The 14,388-nt window shown below is 44.7% G+C and overlaps 2 protein-coding genes across 2 annotated transcripts in view; both read right to left on the bottom strand.

The window, feature by feature from the left end:
- LOC134063508 (neuronal vesicle trafficking-associated protein 1-like) overlaps positions 1–4,227 on the bottom strand; it is an 11,384-nt gene extending 7,157 nt beyond the window's left edge. The window contains exons 1-2 of the mRNA XM_062519029.1: positions 4,141–4,227; positions 3,825–4,054 (exon numbers count right to left, since the gene is read on the bottom strand). Of these exons, the coding sequence (XP_062375013.1) occupies positions 3,825–4,054; positions 4,141–4,152 (242 nt within the window). The 5' untranslated portion in view covers positions 4,153–4,227. The remainder of the gene's footprint in view (positions 1–3,824; positions 4,055–4,140) is intronic.
- Positions 4,228–7,942: 3,715 nt separating this feature from the next.
- fuom (fucose mutarotase) lies at positions 7,943–13,746 on the bottom strand. The gene is made up of 6 exons (XM_062519030.1): positions 13,618–13,746; positions 12,497–12,565; positions 12,267–12,337; positions 10,399–10,497; positions 10,049–10,122; positions 7,943–9,376 (listed from the first exon to the last, which is right to left on the bottom strand). Exons 1-6 carry the CDS (start codon positions 13,700–13,702, stop codon positions 9,310–9,312), a joined length of 465 nt encoding a protein of 154 aa, XP_062375014.1. The 5' UTR covers positions 13,703–13,746; the 3' UTR covers positions 7,943–9,309.
- Between the last annotated feature and the right edge of the window lie 642 nt (positions 13,747–14,388).

The raw sequence follows: 14,388 nt of genomic DNA, 5'->3' as shown, positions 1-14,388 counted from the left end.
CCACATATAGCAACTACAACACCACATATAGCACAACTACAACACCACATATAGCAACTACAGCAACAACACATATAGCACAACTACAGCAACACCACATATAGCACAACTACAGCAACAACACATATAGCACAACTACAAAACCACATATAGCAACTACAACACCACATATAGCACAACTACAACACCACATATAGCAACTACAACAACACATATAGCAACTACAACACCACATATAGCACAACTACAACACCACATATAGCAACTACAACACCACATATAGCACAACTACAACACCACATATAGCACAACTACAACACCACATATAGCAACTACAACACCACATATAGCAACTACAACAACACATATAGCAACTACAACACCACATATAGCACAACTACAACACCACATATAGCAACTACAACACCACATATAGCAACTACAACAACAAATATAGCAACTACAACACCACATATAGCACAACTACAACACCACATATAGCACAACTACAACAACAAATATAGCAACTACAACACCACATAAAGCACAACTACAACACCACATATACAACTAGAACACCACATATAGCAACTACAACAACACATATAGCACAACTACAGCAACACATATAGCACAACTACAGCAACACCATACAGCCCCACCTGTTGGTGGATAAACTGGCAGAGCTAGGGGTTAACCAAATGCTCAAAATCACTCTGAATCAACAGTTTTCTCACAAACAGGAAACAACATGTTCAGGCTTAATTCAGTTACCTCCACCACCAAGCACAATACCAGAGAGTCAAGCTAGCACACACACACACACACACACACACACACACACATGCATACACACACACACACACACACAAATATGCAGATGATACTGCCATTGTGGGCTCTGTTGTGGGCTGTTAGCTGAGTTTTAACCAGCTTTGAGGAAGAGGTGAGTAACACACACACACACACACACACACAGCTTTGAGGAGGAGGTGAGTAACTTCACCTAATGGTGAAAAGACAACTTCCTGGCTGTTAATGAAAATATTATGAAAGACATGGTTGATGATTTTAGACGTCATTAAAGTGAGATCCGTAACAGCATTAATGACACACCAAATTGGAAGGGTTAATAGCTACAAATACCTAGGCACTAAAATTGATGACCAGCACAAATTTAATATGTATTAAGTCTAAGGTAAACAACAACAAAAAAAAGACAGCAGCGAATGTTCCTTTAAGGTAGGCTTCACTACTCTCAGGTGGACTGTATTATTTTAGAGATGTTTTACAAAACAGTCCTTCAGAGCATATTGTGCTTGGGCTTACTCTGCGTATTTGGGAACATGCGCAAACAAGACCAAGAGAAATCGCAGCGTTTGGTAAAGACAGCCAGCTAAATTATTGGATGTAGTCAGACGTCAGTTCCTCAGCTACGGTCAGATCTGACTGTGGGTAAAGCTGAGCAGGTAGTTAAGGATCCCACCCACCCCTCATACAAGAGGTTCAAAAGCCTCGGTTCAGTGTGCCATTTGTCCCCTCTGCTGTCAGAATAAAGACTTGTGTGGCCCACTCTTGCAACGTTGCTTTTCTTTTATTGGTTTTGATTCATTTGGGGTGTTTCAGGCCCGCTACTGACTGACTGAAGTGGGAGTTGAGGGGGAAGGCTGTGACTAGCGTTCATACCTGTTCATTCCTAAATGGTGCTGTGTCTGTGTGTCTGTTTGTGTGTGTGTGGGGGGGGGGGGTATATATACTGTACCTATGTGTCTTAAATGTGCTGCACTTTGATTAAAAAAAATATCCCAACTCTGGGATAATAAATTCTATGCATAATTGACTTCGACTTTGATACTCGACACCAACAGCAACACACCACTACTGTACATCAACACACCACACAGTATATCTTACTGAAATGGCTCATGCTCAACTACAGCAACAATAGTGGCTCCCACAATAATAAAACAAATGCCATATAGGCCTTCACTCCTGTGCGTGAGGATAGGCCTGAATTCTACTAAATGGCCAGATGTCTTAACTGTACAAACTAGCGTGTGTCGCTGGCTATGCTGATTAGACAGAGACTCTTCAGTTCAGAGACGATACTTAAGCGAAAAGGAGGTCAAACACCTGCCATCACATGGGCGCATGATAAACTCCTCCAAGACCGATGTGTCTGCAACTGCCTGGGTGTTGCCCTGTTGTAGCCTGGCACGCCCTCCCAGTGACGCAACGCCTTCAGGCTTTTGCTGCTGGTCTGGTCAACTGCTCATTGAGAAGGATTTCTGAGTTCCCGAAATCTGCGGAACTGCCCCCTTTGGTCGAGAACCAATCAACTTTGAGCAGCTCCAACGGCTCTGGGTAGAGGCGTGTTCAAGGCAGCGGAAAGAGTGTTGTTATTGGTTTAAACTCGGCAATCCGCTTTCTGACATCTACCAGTAGCAAACCGAGGCACTTAAAGGAGGCGGGTCAACCAGCGCTGGCAAGAAACCGTGTTAGCACAGGCTGTTGGTCAGACTAAAGTCTCGCAGAGCCTTTGAAAGTCGATGGTAATCAGGCTAGCCCTGTTGTCCTTTGAGACTGGGTAGCGCCCTGTAACGTGTTGCATAGCATCACAGCAACGTGTTTAAAGTAATCTCAGCCTGTGATGATTTAATCTAAAGAGCCCGCGCCCAGATGCTGCGCAGCCAAATCGTTGAAAATAAATCGCCTCAGGAGCGCGACGGGGCCCGCGCAGAGCTACGGCCGGGCTTTGGCGGTATACCGGCCTGTAGGGAGATTGATAGCAACTTGGTGATCGCGACACTCTCTCACACTCTCTGTGATTTCGCCCTCATTAGTGAACATAATTGTGTTGTTCCGTGTGGTGAGTGCGAGCGTCTGGCAACGTGCGAGCGTCCCTTGAGTCATCTGCCGTCAATCTGTGCGTGCTCACATCTGAGAAATATGAGTCTAGGTGTGGGCGCCTTTAGTCATCATCATACTGTAGTAGCCTAGTCAAAGCCTCAAACGGAAAACAAAAAGGAGCGGTGAACATTTTTCCAACCGGGAAAATATTTACTGAAGCGCCGTGTGCTCCATTTGTGCCCATCTTTGGTTAAAACGCCCTTTAGAGGGAGTTGTTTTCTCAAAACACCTACACCTCTTCGCCCGCAACACAGGCCATCTGAGCTGAATTAGGCTCCGTTCAGTCCCTGCGTTCATGATATCACCATAACACGGCGCGCATTCAGTCCCTGCGTTCATGATATCACCATAACACGGCGCGCATTACAGCGCGAGCAACAGCTGGGAATTGGAGAACAGGCAGGGCGCGGGCGCGAGGCAGTGGGGCGACAATCGTCGCGAGGTGCTCAGCTGCACGCCACAGCGGTAGCGATGTAAACTCAATAATTGTACAATATTCTTACAACTTCCATTTGGCTGTTTCATGATCTCGCTGTTGAGATGTTTTGGTTGCCATATGAATTTGGATCCCGCGGGAAACATTCCGTCTGTCACTGTCGCCTCGCGCGAGGATTAGCCTGTTATTGCATAATGACTGCATGACGAACACCAACATCCACCGGAGACTGAAGCCTCCACACACAGTGCCAAAAACGCTTAATGTATTATCATTATGAGTAATTATATCAACGTATTCTCTCTCTGGTGGTGCCTAACATTTCATGTGCGGCTGGACGCATGTCGGCTATAAAACTGAAGCCATTTTTGCTGAACACTGAGATGAACGCAGCCTGCACAGCTACTGTTTACGACAAGATGCGATATTTGCTCGCCATCGTGCTGCCGAGGTTAGGTCATGCTAAACAACGACTTACTGGGTTCTCGGATATCCTCGTCGTCTGCGCTGCACCTCCGCACGTTTCCTCTGCACGCGCTCTCTGGTCTTATCTGGTATGGTTACCTTGGTGATGTCGTGTGTTTCGCAGATCCGTCCGTATTGGTTGCATCGTTCGGAGTGTGTTACTGTAGCAGCTTTGGTTGCAAAAGCCTCAGGAGGCGACTGCGCCACTGGTGCCTGTTGTCTGTGGATTTTATTTGAATGCTGCTGTAAAGCAAAGGGAGAGCTTATCGTTATATCCCGTTAAGTAAACATATAAATTGGCAGTGGGGAAAATAACAAACATGCGATACCAATAGACACATTTGGCTTTGATAGGCTTCTGTCGTCAAATCCAAGTTTGTCGATGTGTTTGAATGCTCCTCGGGGTGTAGACGAGTCAGAACGGGCAGATAGCGGATGACCATCGGAGAAGAAAACACACACTTAGGGCATCACACTCATGAAACATTATGTAAAGGCACCACCAAGTCACCTACTTCAAACATATTCCCTTTCAATGTCAGTTTAACAAACTTCGAACCAATCAATTAAATTGTGCACACACCCACTTTTCGATTTGATCCGAATTAGAAAACGCACTTGATTTCGCGCAGGGACGCACTTAAAATTGATCTAGGGAGCACACAGCACAGTGTAATTAAGTGTACCATTTAATGAACAGCTCTACAGAAATAAGTTGAGGGTCCAAAGATCAAGTAAGACAAGGACGTTTGAACTTTGTTCTGTTTTATTACAGGATCGCAGCATTTACTGTGGGACGCATCGCCATGAACTCATTATTGAAGAAGAGTGCAAGGGCCAGAGATGTCCAGGTGAGTGTGTGTCTCTCCGACTGTCGTGTGTTTTCATGGTAAGAATGAGGGGATTCATGACTTTGGAGCCAAGCATCTTAAAGACGGAGAGCATAAACATGTAAACCTCGTGTTGTCTTATTGCTGCAATAATTGTAATGGTTTGTTAGTATTTTTGCTGGTCTTTAAATGTAGTATGAGATTAAACGAATAGGTCGCTAAATGACTATTGCTGGTTTTGATTCTCTCTTTGCCTCCGTCTAGTTTGTTTGGACGTTCATTATTACATTTTGCGCTTTAAGGTTTGCAGTTTTGGTCGGAATTTCCCTCTTGGTTTACGGGGCCTCTTCGGTGCCGCGCAGCGCATGGGTAAGATTGTGTAAACAGTCCCCTCAAGACTAAAACAGTATTTCTTGGCAATTGCCATTGTGTGTGTGTGAGGAGACTATTACAAATTCATCACAACGTTTGCAACAATGAATTCAAAACAGAGCAATCGCCTTAATATATAAGTCTGTTGTTTTGGGTTGCCCGAATGTTCTATTGTTTCATGACAGAGTGGCTTAGGCTACATGATGCAGTTCACAGTAAATCAGAAAGCCACAAGTGGCCCTTATAAAGCAACAGAGACGATGATTAAACTGTTCCTATAAAGTGACACATTTAAACATGTATTTCCAACAGCTGAATTGTCAACACAAGTTTATTGTTGACCATATCACTTTATAAGTCTAGGCCTATGGACTGATAAAGAATATAAAGTCTTTGTCTTTCCTTGTCTTATCGCCTGCTTTGATATTCCTTTGTAACAGAGTCATAAACCTGTTGATTTAATATTTTTGATAAGCTCTGGATGGTTTAATATCAGAACTTAGTCATAAACCTGTTGATGTAATATTTTGATAAGCTCTGGATGGTTTAATATCAGTCCCATTGTGTCCTTATCTTTGGATTGCATGGATCAGATGTCCGATGCCTACAAACGGCACCGTTTTTTTTTTTTTTTTTTTTTTTAACAGATGAAGAACTTTAATAAGGTTAAAGATTAAAGGTTAAAGGTGTGTCATGGGGATTGTTTTTCTTTTTACAGGAAAAAGTGGATGACACGGCAGTGCAAGAAACGTTAATGTAAGTAAACATATATTATGTTTCTGAGTGCAACTCAGCAGAAAATAAAATGAAATATCACTGAAGTAACGCTTGGCTCTGGGGGGGGGGGGGGGGGGGGTCAACAGTAGGTCCTCTTGGTAATCTTTTTTGTCACACATTCTTTCTCTGAGGTCTTGGTCAGGTTTCAGTCTGAACACACAGCTAACAGAGACACATTATTCCAGATTATTCCTGTTTCATAAACGCAAGTGTACGTACAGAGACACATTATTCCGGATTATTCCTATTTCATGAACACAAGATTACGTACTGTACAATAGTCATTTCATACATCCACATCCACACAAGTTTGTCCCATGCTGAAGTTTACAACGAGAATCACACAAACACACAAGTGTTTGTGTGTGATGCAGCGTTAGTACTCACCCGTGTGTGTGTGTGTTTGTGTGTGATGCAGCGTTAGTACTCACCCGTGTGTGTGTGTGTTTGTGTGTGATGCAGCGTTAGTACTCACCCGTGTGTGTGTGTGTGTGTTGCAGTGTCAGTACTCACCCGTGTGCGTGTGTTGTCCCTGTCAGTACTCACCCGTGTGTGTGTGTGTGTGTTTGTGTGTGGCAGTGTCAGTACTCACCCGTGTGTGTGTGTGTGTGTGTATGTTTGTGTGTTGCAGTGTCAGTACTCACCCATGTGCGTGTGTTGTCCCTGTCAGTACTCACCCGTGTGTGTGTGTGTGTGTCCCAGGTCTGAGGGCAAGCTGGGGGCGGGGCTAAAGGAGGAGGTGGAGCCTCCCCAGGACATGGATGTCCTCGACGTGGACGTGGATCCGTCCATGCTCATCTGGAAGGCCGTGCAGGAGTCGCGCCGCCGCGCCATAGAGGAGGCCCGCGCCCACGGCCACGGCCACGATCACGCAGGGTGAGTACTGACAGAGACAACACACTCACATGGGTGAGTACTAACGCTGCATCACACACAAACACGTGTGTGTGTGTGATTCTCGTTGTAAACTTCAGCATGGGACAAACTTGTGTGGATGTGGATGTATGAAATGACTTTATGTACAGTACGTAATCTTGTGTTCATGAAATAGGAATAATCCGGAATAATGTGTCTCTGTACGTTCACTTGCGTTTATGAAACAGGAATAATCCGGAATAATGTGTCTCTGTACGTTCACTTGCGTTTATGAAACAGGAATAATCCGGAATAATGTGTCTCTGTACGTACACTTGCGTTTATGAAACCGGAATAATCCGGAATAATGTGTCTCTGTACGTACACTTGCGTTTATGAAACCGGAATAATCCGGAATAATGTGTCTCTGTACGTTCACTTGCGTTTATGAAACCGGAATAATCCGGAATAATGTGTCTCTGTACGTACACTTGCGTATATGAAACAGGAATAATCCGGAATAATGTGTCTCTGTACGTACACTTGCGTATATGAAACAGGAATAATCCGGAATAATGTGTCTCTGTACGTACACTTGCGTATATGAAACAGGAATAATCCGGAATAATGTGTCTCTGTACGTACACTTGCGTATATGAAACAGGAATAATCCGGAATAATGTGTCTCTGTACGTACACTTGCGTATATGAAACCGGAATAATCCGGAATAATGTGTCTCTGTACGTACACTTGCTCAGCTCGCTCATGCCCGCGCCAGTGTCCAGCGTCCAGCAGCCCGGTGCCCGCGGCGGCCGGTTCCAGCAGGCCGAGCAGGACATGGACGAGGTGTTCCACCACTTCCCCGACGCCGCCGCACCAGCCGACCAATGGGTGGAGGAGGAGGAGGCGGAGGAGGAGGCGGAGTCTCTGCAGCTGGGTCCAGACGCCAGTAGGGGGCGCTACGAGCAGGCGGAGGTGGACATGGACCACGTCTACCACGCAGACAAGGGCCAGGTGCAGGTGCACACCCAGGTGCAGGTGAGGCAGGAGCACATGTCCATGCCAGGCCAGAGGGGGCGCTCTCTTCCTGAGGAGGACATGGACGATCTCTACCACAAGTACTGATCCTGCTCCACTGGTCTGAGCTGTGTGTGTGTGTTACCATGTCGAGCAGGGAAGGAACGATCTGAACCTGGAAAAATCTTTTTATTTATCATTTTCCCTCCAATATTGACAATAGAAATCTTAGAAGAATAAAAGAATTTGATTATAAACGAATAATAATAATGATTATAATAATGAAAAATGATTTATGTCAATCATGCCCTGCAGCCATTAAACTCTTGACTGATTAAACTCTGATAACCAAAGTGTGAAAAAACACATACTGTACATGATATCAACTGAAAGATCAATAATAATAATAAAAAAAAGACTTTACAATCAATGTGGTCAATGACATCTTTTAAACGTCCACAGATTATGGAGATGAAGCTTGAGGGGTTCACACGGGTTAGCTAGCGGAGCGGTCAGTGGGGGTGCGTATGCAGGAACCCCATTAGTGTCCGAGAGCTGCTGACCATGTTTGGCGTCTGCTGCTTTGGTGCGGTGCGGTCCGGATCTGGCTTTGATTTGCGCCCTCCCCTTAAGGCTGCTCCCATGGATCCATAGTCAGCCATAAATCCCGCTACTTAACATGCTCATTAATTCACTTCCCACACTGCCATCATTCCCGCGGGAGAGAACACGGACACACACACCCACACACACACACACACACACTTCACGGGGCGATTACATCGGAACACGAGAGCGCCGAGGGTTTGGTTACAGCGAGAGATCGCAGTGTGATGCCTCCACCACAACGTTTCAGATGCGTCTTGTTTGGTGTGTGTGATGCTTCTTGTTTGGTGTGTGTGATGCTTCTTGTTTGGTGTGTGTGATGCGTCTTGTTTGGTGTGTGTGATGGGTCTTGTTTGGTGTGTGTGATGGGTCTTGTTTGGTGTGTGTGATGCGTCTTGTGTGATGCGTGTTGTTTGGTGTGTGTGATGCGTCTTGTTTGGTGTGTGTGATGCTTCTTGTTTGGTGTGCGTGATCCGTCTTGTTTGGTGTGTGTGATGGGTCTTGTTTGGTGTGTGTGATGGGTCTTGTTTGGTGTGTGTGATGCGTCTTGTGTGATGCGTGTTGTTTGGTGTGTGTGATGCTTCTTGTTTGGTGTGTGTGATCCCTCCTCCTCCACAACGTTTCAGATGTGTCTCCTTTCCCTTGGCAGCCGCCACTGAGCTGAAGGAATGTGTGTTTCAGCAGAAATATTATTTTCCCGTTGAAGCGTGTGTGTGTCAGTAGAAATGTCATCTTCCCGTTGAAGTGTGTGTGTTTCAGTAGAAATGTCATCTTCCCGTTGAAGCGTGTGTGTGTCAGTAGAAATGTCATCTTCCCGTTGAAGCGTGTGTGTGTCAGTAGAAATGTCATCTTCCCGTTGAAGCGTGTGTGTGTCGGTAGAAATGTCATCTTCCCGTTGAAGCGTGTGTGTGTCGGTAGAAATGTAATTTTCCAGCCAGTTCAATTAACTCCTCAGGTGTTGATCATGTTGTTAGCACAGCAGAGGAGGAGGAGGAGTCAGCAAAGCGGAGGAGGAGGTGCAGGAGGAGCAGGAGGAGGAGTCAGCACTGCTCCCCAGGAGGGATCACGCCTTTCTTTATGATCAGGTTACCATACAGCGCTGTCTCCCTGATACACACACAGAGAAGAGAGATGTAGGGTAAAAGATAGACAGATAGAGGAGAGAGAGAGAGAGAGATGTACGGTAAAAGATAGACAGATAGAGGAGAGAGAGAGAGAGAGATGTGCAGTAAAATATAGACAGATAGAGGAGGAGAGAGAGAGAGATGTATGGTAAAAGATAGACAGATAGAGGAGGAGAGAGAGAGAGAGATGTACGGTAAAAGATAGACAGATAGAGGAGAGAGAGAGAGAGAGATGTGCAGTAAAATATAGACAGATAGAGGAGGAGAGAGAGAGAGATGTATGGTAAAAGATAGACAGATAGAGGAGGAGAGAGAGAGAGAGATGTACGGTAAAAGATATGTAGCTTTACAAATCTAAAACCAATATTGTAACAGTTCCTGGTAACCTTTCTTTCTCAAGTACAAAAGCATTCAGAATGCATCTTCTTCACACACACACACACACACGCACACACACACACACACACACACACACACACACACACACACACACACACACACACACACACACACACACACACACGCACACACGCACAGGCACACACACGCACACACACACACACGCACACACACACACAGTGTAACAAACTCTGAAGATCTATCAGAAGAGCTGTTAATGTTTAAATTCATTTGAACTACTAAGGCAATATCTTACCCCGTTGCCACGACAGCAAAGGCTTTCTTGGCTCTCTCATAGAATGCAAATCTCTCCACGGTCTCTAAGCCGCCCTTCAACAGAAAGAGAAAACACAATAGCACATTAGATACACACACACACACACACACACACACACACACACACACACACACACACACACACACACACACACACACACACACACACACACACACACACACACACACACACACACACACACAACACACACACACACACACTAACGTACCTGAAAACACAATAGCACATTAGATACACTACAGTACCAGAAAACACAATCGCACATTACACACACACAGATACCCCCCCCCCCCCACACACACACACACCTGTGAGCCGGCCTGTTTAATCATGTGTATGTATGAGGTCCACACGGGCGTCTCTAGACCGAGCTCCTTGTCACTGTCCACAAGGTCCATCACGGCCGCCTGAAACAGAGCCGTCAGTTGTCAGCGCACACACACACACACGTCAGTCATCAGTACACTTAAACACTCTATCTCTCTCTCTCTCTCTCTCTCTCTCTCTCTCTCACACACACACACACACGTCAGTCATCAGTAAACTTAAACACTCTCTCTCTCTCTCACACACACATTCATCAGTACGTTCATCTCCACAACCCAGAGCTAAAAGCCACTAATACTATTCTGCTTTAAACAGTCCATACATTTCCTCTTCCTCTGAAAAGTCCATACATTTCCTCTTAAAAGTCAATACATCTCCTCTGAAAAGTCCATATATTTCCTCTTAAAGGTGGAGTGTAGTCAGGGATTTTATGCAATTTCAAGCGCATTCATTTTCTTGTCACATTCAGCAATCATCTCCCCACGACTGCTTGCTGCCCATTCTGTGAGTACACACACACACACACGACTGGTTGCTGCCCATTCTGTGAGTACACACACACACACACACACACGACTGGTTGCTGCCCATTCTGTGAGCACACACACACACACACACACACACACACACACACACACACACACACACACACACACACACACACACACACACACACACACACACACACACACACACACACACACACACGACTGCTAGCTGCCCATTCTGTGAGTACACGGGGGAAAACTCGGTCTCTGTAGGCAGCCCAGGCTCCGAAAACAGGAAACAAACAAAAACGAAACCCTGCGTGGAATTTCTCTGGGAGCAGTGAAGGTAGGGGAGAGCCACCTCTTTGGCGTGTTTCGTTTGGTCCTAAAATAGAATGTACGTTTTTGTTGCGCACAAATGTACGGACTGTAAGATCATTCACATACATTGAAGAGTAAATGTATGGATTACAGATGTACAGTCAGGGATTGCACACACACACACACACACACACACACACACACACACACACACACACACACACACACACTGCTATTGGGATTGCGCTGGAAGTCGCGTTTGTGCTTATGTTCATATTTAAATTTATCAGCAGACACTTTTGTGACAAAATTTAAATATGAACATACTGTAAACAAAACTTCCAGCGCAATCCCTGACTGTACATCTGTAATCCATACATTTACTCTTCAATGTATGTGAATGATCTTAGAGTCCATACATTTGAGGTAAGGTTTGTGGCTTTGGTTGTCATAGAATAAAAATAAAAAATGAGGTACAGAAGAGTAAAGCCAAAATCAAACTCGATTAGATTCAACCCTGTTGATTGTGCCGAGTATGGGTGCGAAGCCAGTTACCATCTAACCAGAATATCATATATCATATTATAAATATAATTATATTAGAATATTATAGAGTATAATAAAATATATTATTATTTGCAAACAACGTTCATCAAAGGTAAGTTGGCTACTATAGGCCTAGCTTATTTGATATTCTATCTTACAGTGGCCTACGGACAGTGGTACATTATACTCAAATATTATGGATATACAATAATATACAATAAATATTGGAAATTAGTATTAGGGTAGTCTCAATTTTCTGTTCTAGCGGTTATGTTTTACGTTTCCCAGGGCCTTCCCATGCGTGAACAAATGTATAGCGACGTCTGAAACACACATTTCAGATATGCAGAACAGACAGGACACTTGCTTTTCATGGTGGCGTCGACATAGGTCATGGCATTATTGTTCTTATTTATTTATATTACATCATGATTCATGACACAACACTACACCTGCGGTTGAACACAGGTGAGATGTCGTTAGTAAAATCTTACCGGGCTCCGCACGTACGTGTCCAGAGGGAAAAGCTTCAGAATAGCTTCCAATAGCGCCGGGATCTGTAGACCTGTAATGTAACACACACACACACACACACACACACACACACACACACACACGGTTGAGCAGCACATCTCAGTAAAAATAATGTACCGTTTTAAACCATGTCAAGAGCCCAAGCGCACTCAGCAGACTGTTGGATGCTTCCAGCCAATGTGTCCCGTACCGTCCGCTCTGATCTCAATCGGTCCGCACTTGCACACGGAGGACACCGGGAAGTTGGCATCCGCGAGAACTGGAGAATGTAGAACACAGTGAGTTACAAAGGGTGCGTTCGTAAATTCAATCTGACACTCTGAAAAATAGAATAACGCTCTGAAGTTCGAAAAAGATGAGCATTCTAACTCCCAGTGAATTTACGAACGATTATTTGTGTTTATGTTTACAATATGGACGCCACTACGGCACTTTTGAAACAGGGTTTATGTATTATTCAAAACTCAATTCCACTGATGCAAGAGCTTTCTTGACAGTGATGATGAAGAACAATGTGAGAGCAGTTATTTAAACCGTCTACATAATCTTGATGAGCAACGCTTGTAATGTAAACTTGGAAACGTTCTTCTAGCACTAGCACTAAAATGCTAACCTGTTAACGTTACGTAGGTAACTAGATTCGTTACTAGCTGACTGATGTGACGTCACACTCGGCTACTCTGTCCTTTCAGCTGGAGTGCCCAGAGTACGCTCTGGGCGCTCCGAGAGTGTGACGCTCTGAATAAACGAACGATAATTCCATCCACACTCTGAATTTACGAACGGTTCAAAAAGTTTCAGAGTGTGCTCGGAGCGCTCGGAGTGCAATTTACGAACGTACCCAAAGTGACATACAAGTTTAAGGCTGAACTGGAGGATGAAGGACGAACACAATGAGTTACAAAGTGACATACAAGTTTAAGGCTACGGCGACACAAAAGTAACATTGTAGGCGTTAAGCAGTTTCCGGTCAGTAGTTTGAGGGAAAATGCATCAAGTGAAATTGCAGTAAATAATAACCAGGCTTCAATGTGGCTAGCTAAGAAAGCAGGGTTATTCACTAGCCTGCACAACGAAAACAGATCATGCAGAGTTAAGATAGATGAACATGACTGCAACATAGCCAAGCTGTTTGCTTGGAAAGTAGCATTTCTGTCATGTCACATTGTATTTAAACCGCTTTCCCGTGGTATTGCTCACTTCCCGAAGGCAAGGCTAACGCTAGCTCCTTTACTAATAGACTACGCTTAAAGCACCATGATTTCCGCTCATCTAGTGTATCTAGTGGTGTGCAGTAGGCTACTTACTCACCCAGTTCGTCGCCATGCCCCATTTTTGCCAAAGCATACAAAAGTTCTGGTGACAAGAGAGAAGGTATTCCTTTTAACACAACCATGGTAGCGCGAACGAGCTGTCACCGCAGCAGCAGGCAGCGTGATCACAGTGGGCATTGATTGGTTCTTTGACAAGCCGTGATGGTGACGTTTTAGCTTTCGGTAATATTCGTGGATTGATTCGGAAATCTAGCGTAGCCTACTCCACGGTCACTTTTATGAGCTCGATAAAAAGGCCCGTTAGATTTGACCTTTTAAAATTGAATTAAACATGTTCAAACTAAACATGACTGATCCTTGTAAGAACTGCTTGGAGGAGGAATATAATTCAACCCATCTTAAGTTCTATAGCCTACACTGTCATTATTTGTCCCTACATGATTCAGTGGGTGACAAGAGCATCTAAAAACGAGGCCCAAGCTCACTATCAAAACACACTGAGGAGAATCCAGCGGCAGTTGTTAATGTATCGGCAACTCCAACATGACACACCACATTTTAGAAGCTAATTCTACCACATGCCTAATCAAGCATAGCTGTATGGGAGAGTTATGGAAAACACCGAGCTGTAACTGGGTAGCAAGCGGCTGTTTAGCTCATTCTGTCTGTTGATGGGTATGCACGAGGAGGACTTCGGCTTCGAGCTACCCAAAAAGTGTGTTCAGATGACCATGTGTTTTATATAGCAGTCCTGGCAACCTCCGGGACTCACTGGTGTACATGTAAACTTTTGCCAAAACTTCATATT

This window comes from Sardina pilchardus, chromosome 18, assembly GCF_963854185.1.
Source record: "Sardina pilchardus chromosome 18, fSarPil1.1, whole genome shotgun sequence".
NCBI classification, from domain to species: Eukaryota; Metazoa; Chordata; class Actinopteri; order Clupeiformes; family Clupeidae; genus Sardina; species Sardina pilchardus.
This window is presented reverse-complemented; position numbering and strand designations above follow the sequence as displayed.